General features: G+C 35.1%; 1 protein-coding gene across 2 annotated transcripts in view; it reads left to right on the forward strand.

The window, feature by feature from the left end:
- Window positions 1-26,404, forward strand: part of ITGAV (integrin subunit alpha V) — a gene marked incomplete at both ends in the record, with an annotated part of 90,720 nt that overhangs the window by 39,433 nt on the left and 24,883 nt on the right. The window contains 12 exons of one of the 2 annotated variants that reach the window (XM_084228729.1): window positions 1,422-1,536; window positions 8,232-8,293; window positions 10,483-10,528; window positions 11,615-11,740; window positions 12,586-12,630; window positions 13,404-13,447; window positions 13,531-13,587; window positions 18,481-18,533; window positions 18,949-19,151; window positions 20,955-21,146; window positions 23,296-23,341; window positions 25,056-25,163. In XM_084228729.1, the coding sequence (XP_084084855.1) occupies window positions 1,422-1,536; window positions 8,232-8,293; window positions 10,483-10,528; window positions 11,615-11,740; window positions 12,586-12,630; window positions 13,404-13,447; window positions 13,531-13,587; window positions 18,481-18,533; window positions 18,949-19,151; window positions 20,955-21,146; window positions 23,296-23,341; window positions 25,056-25,163 (1,097 nt within the window). The remainder of the gene's footprint in view (window positions 1-1,421; window positions 1,537-8,231; window positions 8,294-10,482; window positions 10,529-11,614; window positions 11,741-12,585; window positions 12,631-13,403; window positions 13,448-13,530; window positions 13,588-18,480; window positions 18,534-18,948; window positions 19,152-20,954; window positions 21,147-23,295; window positions 23,342-25,055; window positions 25,164-26,404) is intronic. The other variant, XM_084228730.1, reaches the window with a different exon arrangement.

Raw genomic sequence — 26,404 nt, forward strand, 5'->3', positions numbered from 1 at the left:
CAAAGCACTTCTTTCTCTTTTTTCATCTAATTGTGTAACACTAGGGAAGAATTTGTGTGGGAGGTAGAATTTCATAAGAGTTTTAAAATTTGTGTCAAATTTTAGCAGTTGGAGTTGAAGAATAGGGTTGAGAGTGGGGTCATTATAGCCAGAAATTGGTTAAAAGAAACAGAATAAGCAGAGGAAGCAAACCATCTACTGGGGAAGATGGACTACACATAGAGAAGTAACGATTACCTACTTGTAGTTTTTCAGGGTGATTATAAAATAACCCAATCTTGATATCAGGAGTGTTAGTGTTTTTGCTTCAAAAAATATTATCTAGGGCTTCCCCAGTGGCGCAGCGGTTGAGCGCTGGGTTGCAAAGCTGCCCACGGCCTCTGCGGCACTGGTTCAATCCCCGGCTGCTCCCCGGCCACCGGAGGAGGGTCCCACATGGCGCGCAGACCTCTCCTGCCGCCCACTGCTCCCCTCAGCAGTTCGCTCCTTCTGCCTGCTCTGCTCCTCGCTCTGGCTCTGGTGAATTCTCTCACCCTCCCGCGCTTCTGACTATACCCAGTGCATGTATAAACAAAAACAAACAAACAAATAAATAAATAAATAAAACATGCCTCTATTTAAAAAAAAAATATTATCTAGTATTTATTGAACATTTTCAGCAGATTATTGTTACACTTTTGGTAGATTTCTATGCTATTAAAACTTGCATTATATACTGATTATACATGGTATTGAAATGTATAACTGAAAACAAAAAGGTCGTAACTTATTTGGAAAGTAAACAAAATAAGATTTATTTATTTATTTATACAAGAACCGGGGTACAGGCCAGAGGTATGGGGGGGGTGAGAGGATTCATCAGAGACAGAGCGAGGAACAGAACAGGCAGATCCACTGAAATACACTGCGGAGGGGAGGAGCAGGCAAGACAGGAGAGGTCTGATGTACCATGTGGATTAACTCCCTGGCTGAGGATTGAATTTGTGCTGCAGTGGCTGGTGACAGCTTGAAAGCACTGTCTCTTTAACCTCTGCACTACCAGTGAGGCACCCTGATTTGGATAATTTTTATTAGTGCTGAAAAAGACACAGTACTACCAAGCTATTGCCAGCCACTGCAACATGAGTTGGATCCTTGGGCAAGGAGATAACTCACACAGTGCAGCAGACCTCTCTTGTCTCACCTGCTGCTCCCCTCAGCAGTATGTTTCAGTAGATCTGCCTGTTCTGCTCCCCATTCTGTCTCTGGTGAATCCTCTCATTGCCCTCGCACCTCTGGCCTATACCCCAGTTCTTGTATACATAAATAAATAAATCTTTAAATAAAAAAGTGATGTTATATTCTGAGGTAGTATGGATTGCCTGAAGCACTATGTTTTCAGATAATTTTTATGCAATGAACTATACCCTCTTTGGTTTTAGGCCTGTGCCCCACTTTACCACTGGAGGACTGAAATGAAACAGGAGAGAGAACCAGTTGGAACATGCTTTCTTCAAGATGGGACAAAGACTGTTGAGTATGCTCCATGCAGATCGAGTATGTATGGGAATTTGTACCAGCTTTTCAGAAGAGGGGTGGAAAGCTTAGTTTAAGTGTACATGTACATGTGTGTGCATGTGTGGTATGTGTGTATGTGATAAAATTTGTAGATAATGCGATATGTGATGACAGCAAACTGAAAACATTTCTATTAATATTCAGAAATTATGAATGTGTAGTCAATATGTTTGTCTTTTCTTCCAAAGACCTAATTTTTGTCTTCTTTGGTTAGTAGTAATTAATAAGGGATAATGGAAACTTGTATCTTTCATTAGCCTTAAAATGCTTCCGAGAGCTGCTCTAACAGAGGTATGGAGTCCCCATAACTAAAGATTCTGATTCATTAGGTATAGGTGGGGCTTGGGAACCTACGTTTTCAAAAGGTCTGCAAGGTAATTCTGGTGGTTACTGATGTTTGAAAACCAGTTTTATATTAAAATGATGTTAAAAGCAAAAAATTATGTTTTGAAGATGCAGACTTTGTATATGAAGTTGAAGCATCAAGCTTAAGAACCTGAATTTGAATGTTCCCTGCCTTTAACCAGACTTTATTTATGTGATTACTGAGGTTATTGTTTTTCTGAAGATCTAAAGTTCTCACACTGTTCTCTGGTGTTATGTGAAATTTCAAATGAAATTAATACAGTGACTAAAGATGATTTTGAACACTTGCCATTTTGATTATGTTTCTCCAAACTCTGCACATCCTTTTCCCCTTGGAAATTCTGTTCCCTCTGCCTCCCCACCTTTGCTGAACTGGCCACCAGCTCAGAGTCTCTTTATTCCAAATGCATAGATACAACTTACCGCAATGTGGAGTGGAACACTTTGTAGGCCAGTACTTTTTGTATCCCATGGTAAATTAGTGGAGAGAATTAGTAACAGAACTACACCATGCAAGACTCTTACCCTAGATTCTTTCTCCCCCCATGTTAAGCAACTTGTGACACCAGGTCAGAGGAAGTACTCAGATCTCAAAATTCTAAGTAGTTGAACCACTAAGAAATAGGAAATGATTTCACTGAACATGTATTTCTTAGTAAATCTTACTTGTCATAAGAAGCAAACATCAAGGGAATATCTGTCCAGAATTGTGCTATCTTTTAGGCTGTGTGAGAAAGCACAACCTGCACAGGATGGTGGATGCCACAGCGTCACACACTCCGGGCTTGATGGCGTCTGTATCATCACCTTTGTGTTGGTGTTTTGGTCCCCAGAGCTGCCATCTTTGGTGGTAGATGGAACATGTGCAGGCTACATTTGAATTTTCAAACATACAAGCATATAAAATCACCCCCATTTTCATTTGATAAAAGTGGAAACTAAGAGTCTATCCTTTTTATTGCTGAGTAATATTCCATGATGGGATTATGCCCAGCGAAATAAGCCAAAAAGAAAAAGAAAAATATCGGATGGTTTCTCTGATAGGAGGAATGTAGATGAACCAAAGAAGGGATCAGGGAAAAAAGTAACTATAATAAAGTGAAAATCAAAACCAACAGGCAACCATAGACCAGAGACATTCTGTAGGGGAAGAAGAGGGAGAGGGATCAGGACAGGGATGGGACGAACACAAGGGACTATGGTTTGTCTCATTCCAATTATGGTGATGGTGCACGGATGGATTGGTGGTGGGAATTTCACAGGGAAATCATTGTAGGGTAGGGTAAAAAGTATCAGGCTTTTCTGCCCTCCCACCATTAGTATAGATGATGGAACCCTGTGGTCCTGAATGCATGCCTGATGGTGGGCACCTGGAGTAGGGTGTGGGCATATGTAGATGGGATTCATCTGGGCTGAGACTGGGCTTTTAGGGGCAGCAGGGACGCCAGCAGAAGCCAAGAGAGAGAACCATGAGAGAGCAGAGAAGCAAGGCCATGAGAAAACGCCGGAGAGCCCAGATAGAGTGAAGACTTGCTGGGGGCTGGGAAGCCTGCCAGCCTCCCGGCCCCCAGCACCCCTGCCTGCCGTGTGCCTGGTAAATTTAAATAAAAAGCCTGCAAAAGCCACTGAGGGCTCCAGGACTCCTCCTTTACCTGGTCTGTTGGATCAGAAAACCTGCCCGGTGGCCGTTCCTGCCCCTACAATCATGCATTGTAGAAAAATGAAGGATGATGTAATAAATATATTTAAAAAAATTAAAAAAAAGTAGAAACTAAGATTCAAACAGAGAAGGTAATTTTTCCCTGTATTTTAAGGTAACAAGCCACCTAATTAGGATTTGGTTTGAAGCAGGTTTGTCTCAATCCAAAGGAACCTTTCTCCCATATTACTAACAATAGTAAATGTTTTTTATTTCATTTGCTTCTGTCTTCAGCACAGCTTTTTTTTCTTTTTCTTTTTTTTTAAGCACAGCTTTTCTACGAAGAATACATTCACTTTCATGAGTGTGGATTTGGATATTTCTTTATGTGTAAGAGTGCACAGAATCCCTCTGAAAAAAGTATTCTAATTATGATCCCTTGTAGATATATTGCTGTATTAGACTAATTGTTCTTGCTGTTTTGTGTCTTTAGTAATGACCAGTTCTTTTCTCGACATGTATGTAAAGGACTATGGTGATGTTTGCATGATGTACCTATTACATAATGCTTTCACTTACTTGGTTTAGGCACAGGAATTATAAAATGATATAAAAATCTTTATTTTCTGAAGTATTTACTATCCAAATTAGCTTAGCAAATTATGGCTTGTGAGCCTTTTATTGTAAGTTAATTTTGTTTTTGTTTTTTTTAGATTTATTTTATTTTTGCATACAAGAGCTGGGGTACAGGCCAGAGATCGGCAGGGGGCGGGGGCAGTGAGAGGATTCACCAGAGACAGAGTGGGGAACAGAACAGGCAGACTGACTGAAATACACTGCTGAGGGAAGCAGTGGGCGAATCAGGAGAGGTCTGCTGTGCCATGTGGGTTGCTCCTTGGCCAGCCTGGCATCGAACTTGTGCTTCAGAAGCTGGGGATTGCTTCATAGTGCGGTGCTTAACCCCTTGCACCACCAGGGAGGCCCTGTAAATTAAGTTTTATTGGAACATAGTCACACCCGTTTGTTTACATGTTTTCTATAAAGGGAGAGTTGAGGAGTTGCCATGGAGACCATATAGCCCCTAAATCTGAAATATTTATTGTCTGACCCTTCCCAGAAAAAGTTTGCTGAGCCCTGATCTAAATAATAAAACCTCAAATATTTAAAGAAGAACAAAGAACAACCTTAAAAAAAATCAAAGTAAATGTTTTTTTTTCCCTAATAGACATGGTGTTCAGTATCCCTTGATTGTTTTTACATGCTTTTCTAGTTCAACCTTTGAAATATTTAGCAACCTAGGGCCTCCCCGGTGGCGCAGCGGTTGAGCGCTGGGTTGCGAAGCTGCCCGCAGCCTCTGCTGCGCCGGTTCGATCACCGGCTGCTCCCCGGCCACCGGAGGAGGGTCCCACATGGTGCGCAGACCTCTCCTGCCGCCCGCTGCTCCCCTCAGCAGTGTACTTCGGTCCTTCTGCCTGCTCTGCTCCCCGTTCTGGCTCTGGTGAATTCTCTCACCCTCCCGCGCTTCTGACTGTACCCAGTGCATGTATAAACAAAACAAACAAACAAATATAATAATAAATAAACATGCCTCTAAAAAAAAAAAAAAAAAAGAAATATTTAGCAACCTACAGGCCCAACTTACAAAAAAGGGCTATATATGTGCAGGTGAAAAAATGAATGTGAGTATGAGAGCCTGGCTTATATTCTTTCATTCAGCCTATTACCGGACTTTAGCTGAGGGTGATTCACTTAACCATTTTCTGCCTGTTTTTCATCTTAAAAACCATTGATTTGAGGGCCTCCCCTGGTGGCACAGCAGTTGAGCCCTTGGCTGTGAGGCTGCCCACAGCCTCTGCAGCGCCGGTTAGATCCCCGGCCGCTGGCGAGGGTCCCACATGGCGTGCAGACCTCTCCTGCCGCCTGCGGCTCCCCTCAACAGTGTATTTCATCAGTCTGCCTATTCTGTTCCCGCTCTGGCTCTGGTGAATTCTGTCACCCTCCCACGCTTCTGACTGTACCCAGTACTTGTATCAATCAATCAATCAATCAATAAAATCTTTAAAAAAAAAACCCAAACAAACAAAAAAAACATTGATTTGAGCCATGATTTGGATTGATGTTAAGACTTCAATGGTACAATTTCAGTATTTTGTATCTCCTTCATACTTCACTACTTTTTGCAGCGCAATGATTGATTTTACATGGGGATGCCACTTTTGTAGGGCCACAGTGTTAACTTCTTCATAACTTTGTTTAGTGGCAATAGATTGTGTTGTTTTTTTAATTGTTTGCTCATTTGCTTTTTATGACCTATATGGATACCCTGGACAAAGAACTTTACTGTCTGTAAAAATCTTTTCTTATTGCTGATTATGTTTGCTTATGGTTTTTCATAATTGTATCCCATGACCATTCTTGGCATTACACAATAGGCCACTGTATCCTTCTGTCTAAAAGTGTGAGCCACAAATCATATGACTTAAATACTCTTTCAAATCCATGCTTGGCTAGAGTCTTTTCTTTCTTCTGTCTACTTTCTGATATTATTTGCAGATTTTTTTCTTCTGACATTATTTGAGATTTTTCTCAGTTATAATTTCTAGTTGACTATCCTTTATGGTAATTATGTAGGGAATTATAAATATATTGCTAATTTGAGATAGTGAAGTCTAAAGTAGTCATGCCTGGGTTCAAATCCAGACTCTTATTTGCTAACTGATTGGTTATTATCAAGTTATTTAATTTCCTTAATCTTAGTTTTCTTATCTGTAAATTGTGAATGATAATAGTATCTCATAGGATTGCTGTAAAGGTGTGAAAATATAATGCCATAAAAAATACTTTAGTAAAGTACCTGCTCCCAGTAGGGCTTACATACCTTGTTCATACCATCATAATCAATCATACTATTTATAATGTCAGACTAGACAATTCAGAGAAATATTAATTGTCCATAGAAACATAAACAAAAGCCTTCACTGAAATAAGTTATAGTTAGCATAAGATTCTTTAGCTTGACATAACCTTCCTTTTTAATATGTGCCTTTTTAAAAAAAAGGTAAACGTATTTTCTAGTTGAATTTCCAGGAAAACCAAATAAAACACATATATGAACAGTATGATAATAATAATAAAAAAGGATGTTTTTATAAACAGCCTGAAATAATCCCCAGATGCAATTTGAACAAAGGAAATAAATGGCTGATTTGAGGTCAGAGCAGAATTCCTTAGTATGATTCACTAGACACTGGAAACCCCAGCCCCACATTTTCCCATTCCTTTTTGGTCAGAAAAATTTACATTGAAGTAGCATTATATTCTTGAGGCTACTCTAAAAAAAAATTCTAAATTTAAATATTTAATGTGTAATCTTGGGGCAGTTCCCAGGTTTTTTTAAGTGGATTCAAAATTTTTGATGGGAGTATTTGACAAAAATTCTTGTAAGTTACTCTCATGACTGAAAATCATTATTTTTGGTTTCTGTATTTGAGTGGCAAATACAGCAGTGGTATAGCATAATTACTTACATGTTGTGACATTGCCATAAGAACTTCTTGATAACAAGAGTAGCATTCTTCACAGTTCCTTATTATCCTCAAAATGAAATAAGGGAGAGACTTCAGGTTCATTCTTAACTCTATTCCAGGTACACTATTACTCATGATCGAAGTGAATTGAGTTTAATTGGCTAATTGTCCGGAAGTGTCTCATTTTGTGAGAACTACGAAAAAAGGGGTAGCTACAAAGTAGTAAAGCTATTGCGTTGGTTATGGAGAAACTGTATGTAGGCGTCATGTTTAAAGAGGTTCAGTCTCATTAGACCCCAGTACCCAAAGAGCATCAGTTGCTCTTCACAGAACATTGAATTAGGGTATCTGTTTTCTGTATTTCTAGAACTTCCTTCCTTGTAGTTTGTTGTTTTTACACATGTATTTTATAGATAAAATGTGGGTTTTATACATGTATAAAATATGTACAGAAAAATGTATGTACTAAGAATGTATGTATCTTTTTACTAGCAGTCATAATAGCTTAGCAAACTGGAGTAATAATGCTAAGAAATTACTATCCCAGATGGGAGGTTTTAATTCACATATCACTACTTATCAGTATCTTAGGAAATCAAAATGGCTGTATTTTTTATGTTTAGTGCCTTCCTTGTGTGTGTGTGTGTGTGTGCGTGCGTGCGCGCACGCATGTGTGTTTTTGTCTTAACTGGTAATTTGTCCTCAATGGAATGAATAGAATAGAAAATATCAGAGTATGTTGTACACAATGAAATTCTATATTATTTCTGTATCTATGATACACACACAATGTGTATCTGTTAGGCTTTGTGGACTTTGACATAATGTATGATCTTGCTGTGAGTTGTGGGTAAAAATAATAAATTTGAAATCCACCATCATAGATGATCTATCTGTTTCCTTGGTAACTGGCCCAGGTTCTTTAAGCTCTCTGTTTTCATAATTGAGAAAATGATATAGATAAATCCATATTAATAACTTTTTTAGAATGTGATAACTAATTTAGTGTCTGAGTGAGTGAGCACTGCCAGAAACTAGTTTGTTGTTGTATGATAACAGTGATACCAGATTTTTCTCATGTTTTATTATCTGTTATTTGTTTGTTTTGGGGCTTGTATATATTTCCAATCTTTTTATTTTAGAAAATATTGATGCTGATGGACAGGGATTTTGTCAAGGAGGATTCAGCATTGATTTTACTAAAGTAAGTTCTCTTTTAAGACTGAAAGAGATTCAAATCTACCTTATTGTCCAAATCTTGGTTAAAAATAAATTGGTAATACTTTAGCTTCTCTATAACTATTACCTGTTTTATGAAAGCAGCTCATTAAAGTGACCCTTGCAATTTGACATTCTTTGCCTCATGTTCTTCCCTCCCTAGTAGACTTTGCTTATTTGAAGTAGACATCAAAATGGGGATAGAGGACAATAGAGAATCTTCTCAGTAAATGATAGGTAACTATTATGACTTAATATTAAAATTTCCAGTTAGATAAATCTATAGACTATTAAAGTTCCCTGCATTCAACTGAAATTGAATTTTCACAAAAGCTATCAATGAAAGCTTTATTGAAATATCAGAATTTAGTTTACAATAAAAGCTGAGACATGTGCTATTTGCCATCTGTTTTGTGCCTGTATGCATCAAGCTGATGATAAAGCAATTTAATCATTATAAGAAATCTCATATGGGCCTCCCCTGGTGGTGCAGCAGTTGAGCGCTGGGCTGAAAAGCTGCCCTCAGCCTCTGCAGCGCCAGTTTGATCCCCTGACACTGGCGAGGGTGCCACATGGCGCAACAGACCTCTCTTGCCATGCCCTCTGCTCCCCTCAGCAGTGTATTTCGTTGGTCTATCTGTTCTGTTCCCCGCTCTGGCTCTGGTGAATTCTCTCACCCTCCTGCACTTCTGACTGTACCCAGTGCTTGTATAAATAAATAAATCTTTAAAAAAAAAAAGAGAAATCTCATATGCAGGGCTCTTCATATTTTTAACTAAACTAATGTGCTCTTTAGAGGTGACAGTTTTTACTAGCTTTCTAAAATAAGAATTTCATTTATAATTTAAGGGTAAAATTTCTTAAGTAATTTTGTTTGTATAATTTTTTATTGTGTGTGTATGATTTTTGGTAGAGTATGAACATTTTGAATGTCAATTTGAGCATATTCTTCCTAAAGAAATCTAAAAAATATATTATTGCTTGATTGCAAGTAGAACTTGGAAAGCTTAACATGGCTTTCTTAGAGAGTGGAAGCAAGAAGAGTGCATTAAATGTATGAAAATAGCAGAAACTACAATCATGTGATACACAAATCTAATAAAGTATTTTTAATTTGTTAAAATTTGTATTTTGTCTTTATTAAACGTTTCTAGACTTACAATTAGTTAACTTTTCTTGCTAAAGTAGTTGATTTTATTTTACTTAATTTGATATTACATTACTCATAATTCAAAATTTAAGGAGGCAGAACAAGGAGAGATAAATTATAGTAGTTATTGGGTTTAAACTTGCAAATGTGTTAAAGGAGGTATTAAATTATTTTTTAAAAAGTGTTCTTTTAAAAAAAGTGTTTTCTTTATACCTGTATACAACTATAACTCCAGAAATAATCTCATACCCAAAAGTCATTTCTATATTAACTGTTCATGTTCTTAAGCTCATTTCTGAAAAGAATATAACATTTTAAAGAAGACAACTTAGAAGTACCTATTACATAACCAGTGCAGGAGATTGTCTAAAGATCTATGTACATTTTTCTCTTTCTTTCCCCCAACAAGAAGATGTTTTCAAAATATTGTCCATGAAACTGAGTAACTTAAATTATTCATTTATAATATGTCACAAATATAAGAAATGCTACACAAGTGTGATAAATATAAAATATATCCTGAAAAATTCACCTGCTAACTTCATTCATGTTTAGTTCTGCAAGATACTACAAGTAGTTTTCCTTTTGCAGAAAGTTCTTTAGTGATTATTAGAAAGAAAATTTGTCTCATGTTGTTCCAAACCTTATACACAAAATTAAGAAGTGATCTTTTATCCATTATTGTAACCCATAATACTTTGCAATAGTATTTTGTATCAAGTATATAAAACAACTGAGAGCCACAGTGGAAGTGGGGAGGGGAAATAAATAAATATGCTTTTATATTTTAATATAATAAGTGAATGCAGTACAACTTTAAAATTTTATTGTATTGCCATTTTTGAGTGGTGTAATTAAAATCATTGAAACTGAGTTAAGGGAACTTTAGATGTACTTGTTTGCTTTATAATATATATATAATGTAATTACATACCTATATGTACCTTTTGTGTGGACTGCATTGCTTTCAGTTTTTAAAGCTACTTGTTTTTAAATTTATATATCTTTTTGTTCTTTGCATCTAGGCTGACCGAGTACTCCTTGGTGGTCCTGGTAGTTTTTATTGGCAAGGTAAGTTGCTACCTTTTTAAATTCCCCAATAATGACTGTGCCTCAGACTTACCTAGCTTATTACCTATGTACGGAGTATAATTTGTTACATATATTCCTAGTAGAAAATAAACTGATGGGCCTCCCCTGGTGGCCTAGCGGTTGAGCGCTGGGCTGTGAAGCTGCCCGCAACCTCTGCAGCACCGGTTCGACGGTTTGATCCCCGGCCACCGGGGATCGAACCGGCGCTGCAGAGGCTGCGGGCAGCTTCGCAACCCAGCGCTCAACCGCTGCGCCACCGGGGAGAACCAGAGAGTATTTTCTTTTAATAAGACTGAACTGAGTAGGTTTCCCCCTGGATAAGTAAGAATACATTTTTCCATATATGTTAGTCTATGTAAGAATAGAGAAAATTATGATAATGTTTTATTTTGAAGAAATGATAAATTATTCTGTATTTTTTGATTCAAGAACTATTTATTATTTTTTTCCTATATGTTAGTTACTATTTAGACTCAGAGATTGAGTTGTGACTCAGAAGTGCTTCGCCTTTAGACCCAATTTGGACAAATTGGAATAGTAATGAACACTATGAATTTCTTTCTAAAAACAGCAGAATAGAGAGATTATTTTCCCCATGTTGTGGAGATGGCATTTGGCAGATCAGTCAACCTGTCTTGGGACAGTTAGCAGTCTCACATTTGTGTAGCCATCTTGATTTCTTATCTCCCTGACGTGGGTGTACAGAAAAATGAACTCACCTACATGGCTGCTTCATAAAGGTGTACAAATAATTCATTTAAAAAATCAGTTGAATCAGTTATTTTTACTATAAAGGTAAACATAGTTATTTCAGTAGATTTTTTAAGTTTTAATGGATTTGGTTGTTAATAATCCTTGATTTTTATTCCATTTAGTTATTTTAGTAAATAAAGTCTGTAATCTTTGTTATTACAAGAGAATAATTTTCAGTACTACTTTTAATAGACATAATTAAAAAATAGTGTGAAATCTGATATTTGCTAGTTTCTTTCATGCAAAGGCCATTCATTGTCAGTATAATAAAGTTTTCATTAGAAGTTTATTTATTTTATATTTATATTTCAGGTCAACTCATTTCGGATCAAGTGGCAGAAATTGTTTCTAAATATGACCCCAAAGTTTATAGCATCAAGTATAATAATCAGTTAGCAACTCGTACTGCACAAGCCATTTTTGATGACAGTTACTTGGGTAGGTAAAAGCAAAATATCAATTCATTTTATGGAGTTATAGAGTATTTGTCCTTATTTGTCTTTTAAGTAGGAATTTCTTATGTGAAATAGATTCAGATTACTTTGAAATATAAGGGACATTCAATTGAAAATTGTTATTGACTACTTAGGTTATGTTTATTTCAATAATGAATTTAGCAAGAGTTATTATTTAAACAAGGGTAATAATAGATAACCTCTAAGATATGCTTACTATGTTCTAGACATTGTTCTAAGTGCTCTAATACGGTGTTTCCTTATTTAATCTCACAATAAGTCTGTGGAAGTACACAGTTATCAATCCCACTGTATACATTAAAACAAAACAAAAACTGAAATACAGAGAGACAAAATAATTCTCCTATAGCCACTCACTTATCCCTTGCTCTTCTGAGAGTCGGACCCAAGTAGTCTGACTCCTGACTGTGTTAAAATACAGTTTTGGTCTAGAATGTGTGAACTTGTTCTCTCTTTGAATTTTTTTTATTCATTAAACCAAATATGCATGACAGAAGCATCATTTTGCTATTTGAGAAAATCTGCTATATTCTCCTTTTGCAAATGTATCCTGTTTTTAGCTGACACCTTTGCAAAGTTAACAAAACAGTCTTATTTTTCTAATCGAGATGTACTTTTTGAGTTAAGTAACTCAATTATTTTCTTTAAGATGCATTTGTCATATACACACGACTCTCGCACTTGTAAAGGACATACATAAAATTACATAATTAAAGGAGTTACTTGAAAATATTTTCCAAGAACCCTTGGTCAGGAAGTATTCTGAATGACAGGCTGGCCTGACTACACCTTTGCTTCCCTGTGTAGGTTACTCCGTGGCTGTTGGAGATTTCAATGGTGACGGCATAGATGGTATGATGCATGTGAACCATATTTCATCCTTTAAAGAAAATTTAGGCTAAGCATTTGAAAGAAATGGCACTGAGAAATTTCAGGAATGCGTGAGTTTTGGACTATACCAGGAGAAATGAGGGAGATGTCAATCAATGTGTTGATGACAACTACGTCTCTGTTCAGCCTCCTCCAGCAGCTGCTAACTCGGGACCTTTCTCTTTCCTTCCTGCCTCTTTCCAGCCCCCAGTGCTTTCAGTTATTTCTTTAACTCCTTCCTTATTTTCAGCAGATTCAGTCCTTTTTGAAAGTCTTGGTGTCTTCTTTCTTTAGGCGTAGTCTGTAATCTTCTGGGCTCTCATGTGGTTAGCTCATCCTCTCTCTATCCAGCTGTCTTCCTTCCCAATTCAATCTGAGACTCACAGAGTTGACTAGTTTTTGATCAATGTCTGTGCCACCACCACCCCCACCCTATTTCAGTTTGCTGAGCATTTTTTTCATTACTATAAATACTACTTTTCTTCATTCTTGGATCACTTTATCATATCTGTTGTCTTTTTAACAAGATTACAAAAGCCTTGAGGATGACATGCTTGCCTTTATGTCAGGGTCCTCAAGAGTCTTGCCACATTTTGCAAAGATTTAATTTTGTGGCTAGAAATGGTGGAGTTATTTATTATGAGGTACCAGTATTTCCTACTGAGAGAATAAAACAGTTTGTTGATATAGCCACTTCTTCTTATGGTTTCCATTATTTGTCTTAAAAATGAGTAATTATGTTTTTTTCTTTTCAGACTTTGTTTCAGGAGTCCCAAGAGCAGCAAGAACTTTGGGAATGGTAAGAAAGTTAAAAGGTGTTTTTAAAAATCTCTGGGTTCTTTTATATCATGTATTTTATCTACTTTTGTTTTTCCTTCACAGGTTTATATTTATGATGGAAAAAATATGTCCTCTTTGCATAATTTTACTGGTGAGCAGGTATGCTTTTAAAATTTTTTTCTACTTGCATTTTCATATCAGCATTTCCTAATGTTTTAAAACTTTGACTATATCTTAATGGTTTAATATTCAATATATAATGAGTGTTATTATGAATTTTAGTTTTATATTTAGTACTACATATATATAACTTAGACTTTACATACTTTACCTTTTTTTTAACCAAAGTAATTTGTTTTAGCAAAGTATTTTGTAATTTCATGTTATGCCTTTTTTTGGGGAAATGTACAATCAACTTACGCATATACATGTCACCTCCACAAAACCACAACTTCCTTTTTCTTTGCTGTTGATATTTTCATTTTATTAGATGCAAAATAGCATGGCACAGGTGTGTGTGTGTGTGTGTCATAGATATTACAAGTAAACTATTTGTAGCACATGAAATAAAACATTCTTTAAGGGAAAAAGTAGTATTTTTAGGTATTAGATTTTCTCTACAAGGCAAGTATGGGCATTTTGAAATATTCTGTATTGTGTGTCTCAGAACTGGATGATATCATTAGTAATGATAAAGGAAAATCCAGTCAGTAGCTAAAGAAAAAAGTCTTAGTTTGCAGATCTGGGTTTAAAGCACTTTTTGTTTGGTGATTTCCAGGCTTTGTGAGATGATGATAGCTTGAGGAAGTAGACTCAAGGTCCAGGAATTCTTTTCCATTTATGAAGGAGTCAGAGTTAGTGCACAGTGTGGAATGACCAGCAGTTGACAGGCGATTAGGGTGTAGGTTGGTGTGGTTATCCTATTTTGCTGTTGTGATGACTTCACCCCAAGCAGCTTCTCCTGGCAGATGCCTGTGCATGTCTCTCAGTCATGTTCTCTGCTGTCCACGATGAATTCCTTGTTGTTGCTCAGCTTTTGGGTTGGGGTAGGGGACAGCGGGAACATGGGCTTTGGATTTGGACAGACTGGGGCTCTCCATTCGCCATCGTATTTAGACAGGATATTTACCCTTATTAGATTGGTTGCTCTTTTATTAATACAGGGATACTGACAGTGTCCTTGTGTCCTTTGAAAGGACAGTGTCCTTTCAAACAATGACCAGGACAAAATTATCTCAGTAAATGTCATCCTCTCTTTACATTTTCAGGTCAAACACTTGGAGAGACTAATGCCAAGAATAGTATACTGTTAAATTCCAGTCAGTATATCAACATGGTACCCCAGACACAATACATTTTATTATATGCTCTCTGACCTCATTATTGAATATAGAGTGTGCCTTTCATTTCCTCTGTTCTACTGTATCAACCCCCAAGAAGATGATGTAGGAATTTCCCTTGTCATTCCCTCCTGATAACTTAGCTAATGAAATTATAGAAGCTTTGCTAACTTTCCTTTACTTAATTTGTTGACTCATTCTTTGCTTTGGTTTACTTTTAATCTGTCATCTCTCCTAATTTTGTTTTGAATGTTGGGTTCTGTTTACAACTTTCCTTTTTTCACATTTTATTTCCAGTCTGTGTTGACCAGTAGTCTCCTGTGATAGGAGAGAGGCTTTTCCATCTCCACTCACATATTAAGGATGTAATAAACCCAAATACATTTGCACTGTGTGTGTTGCCAAACCAAAATCTCTAGCAAGTACTTGAGATAGAAGACAAAAATGAAGTTTGTTCCATGTCTTTCTAAGGAATAATTTTTAAAACACTTTTCTATGCCCTCTCGCATTTTCACCCCACCCACTCTGCCTCCCTCTCCCCTTCCCTTCCTGGATATCTCAGATCTATGATTAGCTTTCAAAGTTTGTCTTTGTCTGACCTTTTGTTTGGTTTCTCTTTCTTCCACATATAAGTGAAGCTATCCAGTATTTATCTTTCTTCTGACTTATTTCACTTAGCATTATCCCTTCCAGCTCCATCCATGTTGCCACAGATGACATGGGTTTATCTTCTTTGATCCTTGAGTAGTATTCCATTGTGTATATACCACACATTCTTGGTCTATTCATCTGTTTTGGGGCATTTAGGTTGTTACTATATCTTAGCTATTGTAAATAGTGCTGAAATAAATTATAGGACTGCAAATTTCCTTTTGAATTAATGTTTTTGTATTCTTTGGGTGGATACCTAGCAGTGGAATTGTAGGGTCATATGGCACATCCATTTTTAGTGTTTTGAGGAACTTCCACACAGCTTTCCATGGGAGATGGGCCAGTCTACATTCCCACTAACAGTGTAAGAGGGTTCCTTTTTCTCCACACTGTTGTCTGGTTTTTTTTTTGTTGTTGTTGTTTGATTTTTTTTTTTTTTTTTGATATGGGCTGTTCTCACAGGTGTGAGGTGGCATTTCATTGTGGCTTTGATTTGCATCTCTGTGATAAGTGATGATGAATATCTTTCCATATGCCTGTTGACCATTTGTATATCTTCTTTGGAAAAGTACCTATCCCATTTTTCCTTTCTGTCATTTGTTTTTGTTGAATTGTATGAGCTCTTTGTAGATCATCCTTATCAGCCTCTTATCATATGTTTAGTGTGCAAATATTTTCTCCCATCAGTAGGGTGTCTCTTTATTTTGGTTACTTTCTCTTTGACCATACAGAAGCTTTTTAGTTTGATACAGTCCTAGTTGTTTATATTCTCCATTGTTTTCCTTCCTGCTAGAGATGCATCTTTAATGATGTTTCTGGGTTATGTCATGGAGTGTTTTGCCTACATTTCCATGTATTTCATGGTTTCAAGTCTTACATCCAATTCTTTTATCCACTTCAAGTTAATTGTCATGTATGGTGTGAGGTAGTGGTCTGGTTTCTTTCTTTTGCATATGGCAGTCTAATTTTCCCAGCACCATTTATTGAAGACACTTTCCTTGTGCCATTGTATATTATTTGCTCCTTTGTCATAGGTTAGTTATCCATATATGTGTGGCTTTATTTCAGGGCTCTGAATTCTATTCCATTGGTCTGTATTTCTGGTTTTTTTCCTGTATATTTGAAATCTGGAAGTATAATACCCCTATTTTTTGTCAGGAAAGCTTTGGCTTTTCAGGGACTTTTGTGGTTCAATATGAATTTCAGCAATATTTGTTCCATTTCTTTGAAGAAGGCCATTGAGATTTGTATTGGGATTGCATGGAATTTGTAAATTGCTTTGGGTCAGATGGCTATTTTGATAATGTTCATTCTTCCAATCTATGAGTAGGGCATATTTTCCATTTCTTTGTGTCATCTTCTATTTCTTTTAACAGCATTTTATGGGTTAGGTTTATTCCTAGGTATTTAATTATTTTGGGGGGTATGATTTTAAATGGGATGGTTTTCTTAATTTCATCCTCTTTAGGTTGATTATTTTCATATAGGAAAGCTACTGATTTTTGTGCACTGATTTTGTTACTGGCCACTTTACTGAACTGGTTTATTGTTTTGATTAGTTTTTCCATAAATTTTTTAGGCATCCATATATATTATGTCATCTGTAAATAATGATAACTTCTTCTTTCCCAATTTGGATTCCTTTTTATATCTTTGTCTTGCCCAATTGCTCTAGCTAGGACTTCCAATGCTGTGTTGAGTAGTAGTGGTGAGAGTGATCATCCTTGTCTTGTACAGAATCTTAGCAGAAAGGCTTTCAGTTTTTCACCATTAAGAATGATGCTAGCGGGCTTCCCTTGGTGGCACAGCGGTTGAGCGCTGGACTGTGAAGCTGCCCGCAGCCTCTGCAGCACCGGTTCGATCCCCGGCCACCGGCGAGGGTCCCACATGGTGCGACAGACCTCTCCTGCCACACCCACTGCTCCCCTCAGCAGTGTATTTCGTCACTCTGCCTGTTCTGTTCCCTTCTCTGGCTCTGGTGATTTCTCTCACCCTCCCACGCTTCTGACTGTATCCAGTGCTTGTATGAATAAATAAATAAATCTTAAAAAAAAAAAAAAGAATGATGCTAGCTATGGGTTTGTAATAAATAGCTTTTATTATTTTAAAATGTGTTCCTATTATTGTAAGTTTTTAGAGATTTCATCATAAGTGAATGTTGAAATGCTCTCTAAGCATTTATTGATATGATCATATGGTTTTTAGCTGTCTTCTTGTTGATGTTTTGAATTATGTTGATTAATTTTCAAATGTTGAATCATCCTGTGTCCCTGGAATAAATCCCACTTGGTCATGGTGTATAATCCTTTGTTGGGTTTGATTTGCTAAGATTTTATTGAGGATTTTAACATCCGTGTTCATTTAGGGAGATTGGCCTGTAGTTTCTTTTCTTGTGTTGTCTTTGTTTGATTCTGATATTAGTGTGGTGTTGGCCTCATAGAATGTTTTTGGAAATAGTCCTTCTCTCTCAGTTTTCTGAAGGAATTTAAGCAGGATAGGTATTAGTTCATCATTCAAATTTTGTTAGAACTTGCTTGTGAAACCATCTGGTTCTGGGCTTTTGTTTTTTGGAAGAGTTTTGATTACCAAACAGTAATTTCTTTAGAGTAATTGTAGTTTCACAAATGGAGAGCCAATTATGACCTACTAATAATTATTATCTATTATCTTTACTGTATAATTACCCAGTTATAAGTTCTTAGGGTTAATTAAAATGTCTGTCTGTGACATGTCCTTTTAGGATGTCTGTGGCTGGTTTGTTTTGGGTTGTGGAGCAGAAAGATAATAGGTGAGGCCTGGAAGGAATATTGACTGTACTTATATGGCATGTGTTGAAGACATTGAAATGACATACATAGAATATATTTTTGCCCATAAATCTTTGAAACTATACCTCATTACCTAATTGTCATTGTGTTGGTACAGTAAAAGAAATCTAGATTAAAATACCATATGCAGAGGACAAAAATAACCATTTATATCTATTACATATACTACAAATATTAATTATCTAAACTAATTGGATCAAATGTAAGCATTTTGTTTTCATCTTATTATCCAGATGGCTGCATATTTCGGATTTTCTGTTGCTGCCACTGACATTAATGGGGATGAGTAAGTTTAAAAAAATATTTCTGGAGACAGTTTTCCTCTTGTGTTTATGAACACTTTATAAAAATCTAAACATTTTTTTCTTCTGTTTCTATGTCCTCTTCCTGCAAACTATCTATTTAAGGAACAATTTGAAGTAGTCTATCACAAATACTAGAAAACCTCTATATTGTCATAATTTCTTTTAGTAGCTTTTAAAATATGAAGGAATAAAGTACTGTTAAAATTTACTTGTAGTTTTTCTTAAAAGAATTGAAGCAGTTTGATTTTGAAATGATAGTTTTATGCTTCAATGTGACTATGAGAGATATATAAAGAGTGAAACTAAGTTTTATTAAAATAAGTTTTAATAAGAAACAGAATAACTATTTTCAGGTGGAATTTGATATTGGTTTGGTAAAAATGATTCTATTGTTAGTTATGCAGATGTGTTTATTGGAGCACCTCTTTTCATGGATCGAGGTTCTGATGGCAAACTCCAAGAGGTGGGGCAGGTCTCAGTGTCTCTTCAAAGACCGTCAGGAGACTTCCAGACGACCAAGCTGAATGGTTTTGAAGTTTTTGCAAGGTTCGGCAGTGCCATAGCACCTTTGGGAGATCTGGACCAGGACGGCTTCAATGGTAAGATCAAAAAGCTAAGCAAGTGTCAGTCTGATTTTTTTGTGTCCACTGAGGGATAGTCCTGTTCCCTTGTCTGTAGAAGTTCACATGGGTATGCCTCCTTCCTAGAAAGAATTGAGTGAAAGTGAGTGACTTAATAGGTTTAATGACAGGTTGCTCTTTTTCCTTAAAAAATAAGAGCAATATTATTATTACTGTTATTATTATGCGTGCAACCTCAAAGCACAAGACAGTGGTTATTTCTGACAGGAACCTGCACTCCCAGGGACCTGGAGCCAGCCTGCTGATTTTGTTTCTGTCTGTTTAGTGGCAGCGCCCTCTGCTGTTCATTTGGATACATGTGAAAAAATGCTCTCCGGAACATTTGTCAAGGCAGTGCTGACTCCAATGCATAGCTCAGAGGTTTTACTTGCAAATAAAAGGTCAAAGCCCATCATTTTATAATAGCCCCATTTAATAATTTAATTAATTGCTTTAGATACCTTTTTCAAAAAGGGTTTTTTAGTAGAGAATGAAATATAGATTACAAATTACCAAAAGAATACCATTAAAATCCTTTTTAGAGAATTGGGAGACCTTTTAGGCTGCTTTAGGGGTTCAAGCAAAGGATGAGAGTGACTTGTCTAGGGTGATAGCAACAGAGATGGAAATAAATGGACCTATTTGTAATTTATTTTAGGGCTTGAAAAGTTCATAATGATCATTTGGTGCTTGTTTTTTTTTTTTTTTTTTGAAGAATTTCACGTTATTATGAGTGGGAGGAAGAACTCAAGTTTTTTTTTTTTTTTCCTATGTGAAGAACTATTACAGTTAGTTGAAGGAACAGGTGAAGGATGATAAGGATGATGTCTTTTAAAAAGACACACACATGCATGTATACACTTTCACATACATGGTGTGCATATTTTAAAATGTCTGATACTATTAATAATCAAAGAAATGAAAATTAATGTACAGAATATACCAAAATATATAGAATATACCCAATTACAGAATATACCAAATCATATCTTCCAGTCTCTTTTTTAATACTTATTAATTAAAATAACATGCTTTATGCACTGTTTATAGCTTCAAATATCAGAAATGTTTCCCCATGTTATTATTCTTTCTAAAATGACATTATGGCATTTTCACCTTTCATTTTTCTTTTTTTGATTTATTGTTTCAGTCTTATTTCAAAATAATATTCAAACATGAGACTACATTATTTTTATCTAATGTTACTTTTTATTGAGGTAACAGTTTATGGCACTGTAAATGATTTAGAGATATAGTTTGGTGTTATTTTTATTTTTAAGAATTTCACACTGATATTATTTTAAAATAAGTTGATCAAGATCGAGGATGAAATCAGAAGGTTCAATTTCTGAACCAGATTGGCTTTAGCTCTGAAAAAAAATAGAAACCATGTACAGATAAATTAACTTAGAATTTTGAGAGCTAGAATGAAGCCTCAAATGATTATTTTTAATGTGTCCCCTTTTACCTGTTTCAAAGTTGAGGCATTTGAGGTTCAGAAAAGTCAAGTGACTTGTCTAAGGTCAGATTCAGAATATCTGACTCCATATTAATATCATCTCTAGCCAGTTGCTTGAATATCCTTGAATTTGATCATTGCTTCTTAATGAAGACTATGCTACTGAACTTTGAATCAGTATTTACCGTGATGAATGAGTCTATAAATACTAAGATCTCTCCATATAAATAATAAGTACTAAAACTTCTCTTCACCCTTGCCCTCCTTCGCCTCTCTTCTACCTCCTCTTTTTCCTTCTCTTCTCCCTTTACTTTTCCCCACAGATATTGCAATTGCTGCTCCATATGGGGGTGAAGATAAAAAAGGAATTGTTTATATTTTCAATGGAAGATCGACAGGCTTGAATGCAGTACCATCTCAAATCCTTGAAGGGAAGTGGGCTGCTCGGAGCATGCCACCAAGCTTTGGTTATTCGATGAAAGGAGCCACGGATATAGACAAAAATGGATATCCAGGTGATTTTCTAGAATACATGGAGCTCTATGATTTTTCTATACTAATAGCAAAGAGTACATTATTGCTCTATTAATTTGTTATAAATCATTTCAATCCACTATTTCAGGCATTGTTTTCAAGTATATTAAATCCCTGCTGTTGATTTTCAAGGTACTCTTCTCATTATTGAAGGGCTTAGGGAGCAAAGCCTGCTTTACTTCTTGGGAACTTCCAATATAAAGCACTCTGAATATCTTTTATTGTCTTGAAGTCTGTATTGAAATGTGAGAGAAAAACAATGAAATGTGAAGAGCTAAATGCTCATTCTGAGTTTTTAAATGTCAGTGGTCAATTTTTTTATTCTAGAATTTTTATGGACTTGACTAATCATTGTGATTTTTAAAAAATATTTCATTTAATTCTTCCATTAAAGACTGTGAGGTGTATAAGCTAGCTCAGCTCATTGCTATGTCATTTTCCTGGATGAGAAAACAGATTGAGAAAGGTAATTTACCCAAAGTTGCTTACTGGTTTGAGCTAGTATAGTAAGTGAGGCCTTTTTCTTGTTCTTAATACTTTGGAGTATTAGACTGGTTCTAGGATCATGATGAATCTATTCTTTAAATGAGAGGAAATGCAGAAAATTTAGATTGTCTTTTTGTTGAAACAGTTACCATGAACAATATATCCAAGTACATTGAAGTGCTTTTAGAAATAGCACATGAAGTTGATTCTAATCTATGTGTTATTTCAAGAGATTATTATTGTTTTGAAAGATTTTATAATGCAATATATTTATTATAGAATACAGAATATATCAAATCATATCTTCCAATCTATTTTTAATGCTTATCGAGTAAAACAACATGCTTCATGCACTGTCTATATCTTCAAATATCAGAAATGTTTCTCTATATTATTAATTATTCTTTCTAAGCACAGATTTGATGTTTGTCTTTCTGTGAAATAACTATCATGTCTTATTTGACCTTACTTGCAGACATCATAGTCTGATATATAGTTCTGGTACATACCTCTGATTACTTCCTAGGACAAAAATATAAAATTGCTGTGTCAAAGATATGCACTTTTTTTTCTTTAAGACACTTGATATTCCCTCCAAATTAAAGTTTTCCAACCTTTTTAAGCACTCATTAGCAGTAAGTGAATGATCATTTTCCCACATCTGCCTATACTGAGTGTTGCCTTTTCTTCTTTTAAAATAAGTTTTACCATAATATGTGGAAATGATATCTTAAAAATTTTATTTTTTTATTATTAGTGAGAGCAAGTATTTTTGTTTGCATTTGTATTTACTTTTGTGAATTTCCTTTTTATGTCTTTTTTCCTTTTCTGTTGTTATTATTTTTCCTCATTTTTTCCCTGAAAAACTGTATGAATACCTTAAGTATTGATGATAACATCTCCTTAATTCCTGTCATATTTGCTTTAGGGGAGTCAAGAAGTTCTTTTTTTTTTTTTTAATTTTATTTTTATATTCCCCACGCAATTGCAACCCTCTTATTTTGACCCCAACCTCTCCTTTCCCCACCAAGAAGTTCTTAATTTTTATATAATAGAGTCGTCCTGTGTTATGGTTTCTCATGTTCTGTTCTGCCTAGAAACGTCCTCCTCAAATTTGGCCTGGTGTCCTGTGAGATAGAGCTCTGATTCCATTTTTTTTCCTAATGGTGAACTAATTGTACCAGCTACTTTAAAAGACTAATCATGCATTATGTTTCTGCTGATTTGAATGTTATTTGCTATCATTCTCAATATATGTAATGTACCTTTCTGGTTTGGTATTGTATTGGCTACATAATTAAATTTAAGAAATACATTTTTATGATGAAAATAAAACATAAAGTCCACAGGCATAAGTATCTATATTGCTTTTTCCTTGGGGCTGTGTGTGTGTGTGTATACTCTTCCTTCTTGTTTCTGTTTTTTTTTTTTTTTTTTTTTTCCTGAGTATCTGTTAAAAAGATCTTGGCAGTGGAAATGAAATACTAGTTTTATGATGAACATTTGCCATTGGTGGTAGCTTATTTAGAACTTATTGAAGAATGGTTTTGAGACTATGTCTAAATCTGAATTGAATGTTTTATAGATTGGTATATAAATTTTGAAAACCACTACTATTAACATGCCTTTTCTATTCTGTTTAAGACTTAATTGTGGGAGCTTTTGGTGTAGATAGAGCCATCTTGTACAGGTAAGCTTGTTTCTGTATCTTGTAACATGGGATTCATTCTGAATTATTTGAAAGCTTTATAGTTAAGGACTAGTGTTTGATTTCCAGTTTAATGTTCTTGAAATAGTGCTAATATTTGTTTTTTTAATTCAAAATTTGCTATAGGCAAATAGTATTTACATAAGGAGATCTAAAGTAAAGAAGGCTATGGATCTTTTATTTAGAAAAGCATTCAGAAAAGCATAAAGAACTTTGTTCTTTAAATTATATTCAGAGTTATTCATCTCTGTGTTTTAAATCTCTCTTTAAAAATTATTTGACTTTACATTTTCCTCTAAGGGGCAAGAAATGAACTTGGTGTGTGTCACAACATTCTGTGTTCACAAGGACACTGTGGAACAACTTCAAAATGAATGTTTTAATTCAAGCAATATATATATATATAATCCACCTATGTTTCCTGGCTTCATGCATGTTCCCAGTGATTCTCTGTTATTATATGTTTTTGGTTTCCTTCTATTCCTCATGCCTTGGAATCATCTGGCACTCCCAGGAGATTAAGATGTTTACACTTCTATGGGCTCTGTTTACACATAGCAGGAAAAATAGTGCTGGATAGTGGGGTTTGTGGTGGGCCAAGCTGATTGTAGCTCTTGGGCAGCATGTGCTTACATACCAGGATTTATCATAATTGAGACATCATGCTCACGTGGCCTACTATGTTTTTGTTCAGAATTTAAACCTACATAACTGAATTTTTTTAAAGATTTATTTATTTATGCATTCAATAGCTGGGATGTGTGTGTGGAAGGATGAACGGATTCACCAGAGACAGAGTGGGGAGCACAACAGGCAGATTGACTGAAATACACTGCTGAGGGGCTGAGAGGGTGAGACAGGAGAGGTCTGCTGTGCCATGTGTCTAGGAACTGAGCTTCTGCTGCGGTGGCTGCCTATAGCTTCTTAGTGCTGAGACTTAACCCCTTGTGCCACCAGGGAGGCCCCTTATCTGAATTTTGGAGAACTGTGTTGTATTGGCTACATAATTAAATTTAAGAAATACATTTTTATGATGAAAATAAAACATAAAGTCCACAGGCATAAGTATCTATATTGCTTGTGTGTTTCAGTTTTTCAGTTTTTAAAGTGTTTTTAAAGTGTTTTTCAGTTTTTCAGTGTTTCAGTTTTTAAAATTGCTGTCAAGGAACTATTACATGCATGTAGTAAAAATTCAAACAATACAAAAAGGATATATAATAAAAACAAATACCTCCCCTTACACCAATTTCTATTTCATTAGTATATTGTACCAGAAATGTTCTACACATTAAAAAATCATGCCTGTGTGTTGTGTGTGTCAATGTGTGTGTGCCCATCCTTTGTAAATTGTGTTTTTTTTCTCATACCACAATTATATCTTGGATGTAAAGAGGTCATTCCATTAGGTAGATATCCTACACCTTGTTTAACTATTCATCTATAATAGACTGGATTCAAATGGCTGGTACTGTCCTGCTTTGCCTGGACGCAGGGATTTCCCAGGAATGTGGGACTTTTAGCATTAAAATCAGAACAGTCCTCTGGCAAACTAGAAATGCTGGTCATTCTTTGTTGAGATTGTTTCTGCTCTTTTTGCTATTATAAACAATGCTTTAGTAAATATTGCTCTGTATATACAGTGAATGTGAAACTAAAATGCTGAGATCAGTCTTTTTTTTAAATGTTTTTTAATCAGGGCCAGACCAGTTATCACCGTAAATGCTGTCCTTGAAGTATACCCTAGCATTTTAAATCAAGACAATAAAACCTGCCCACTTCCTGGGACAGATATCAAAGTTTCATGGTAAGATAGTTATTATTGTTGTGATTATTCGTTCATTGTTATAGAAACAAATGCAAATGAAGGTAGGGACTGAAGTGTTTTCTATGGATATACTATATTTTCATGTCACAGATTAGATTATAGAAATACTGTCCTAAAGATGATAAGTAGAAGACTTATGGAAATATGCTATAAACTCATATAAATTTTTTTTAATGATGCATGCAGAATGAATATGTTCAAAAAAGAACAGGAAAAGCTTGTAAGATCTGAGACCTCATTTAATTTTAGAAAGGCCTATGAACATTTTAATTTTTAAAATATCATTTTCAGATTTAATGTCTATGAATAGCTATATGAAAAATATTATTTTGCTACAATATATTGTTCACTTGTTTCTTTACTAGTTTCTAAAGAGAAATACAGTATTTTGTAAATTTAATGTCTGAATTTTTTTCTCGAATGTTTCTCAAATCTCCGTTATTTGTATGCTACTTTTTGCTATATTGTATGATTTTTGCTTATTTTCATTTTGCCTATATTTATGATCATCTTAAAAGTTTTTTCTTTAAATTGATATTTTAAAACACTTTTTAAAAATTGGAGAAACCAATATTTTTCTCATATTTGTAAAACTAGATCTGAAATTAAAAAAATATTGTCCCCCTATGCTGTTAAAATTACCCTGAGTACCCCACTTTGGGAAGCACTGCTCATGTTTCTTGCTCACATAGAAAACTCAGGGAGAATTTATGAAAGAAGATTAGAATAATTGAAATTGGGAAAATTTTACTTCAGAAGAGCTAGCTAATGAAAAGATGTTTTCCCTCATTTTGTTTTTCTACTATTATTATTATAGTTATTAGAAATCATTCCTCAAAATTTTATTTCTATCATTGAATTGTGCTAAAAATTTAATAATATTTGCTCTTGTTTTTACTGATTGCAAGTGAAGTTGTTTTCAAAATTTCGACTTTTGGTTTTACTGCCTTACTTGTCTTCACTCACACTTCATGTCCCTGTGAAGTTGCTAATAATATGCTCATAAATGTGCTAATAATTCAGAGACTTCTCATATACTCATTAGAACAGTAATTTTCACATTTTTTATTATAGCATATAATACAAAGTATATTTTTATCAAAATCCAGTAAACACATGTATGTAATTAAAAGTTTCACAAAATTTTACACCTAATACTAAAGTCATTTAATTAATACTTAAGTTATTTAATTTTTTGGGATTCTGGTCACTAATAACCT

Source organism: Talpa europaea (assembly GCF_964194135.1).
Source record: "Talpa europaea genome assembly, chromosome: 1".
Lineage (NCBI taxonomy): Eukaryota > Metazoa > Chordata > Mammalia > Eulipotyphla > Talpidae > Talpa > Talpa europaea.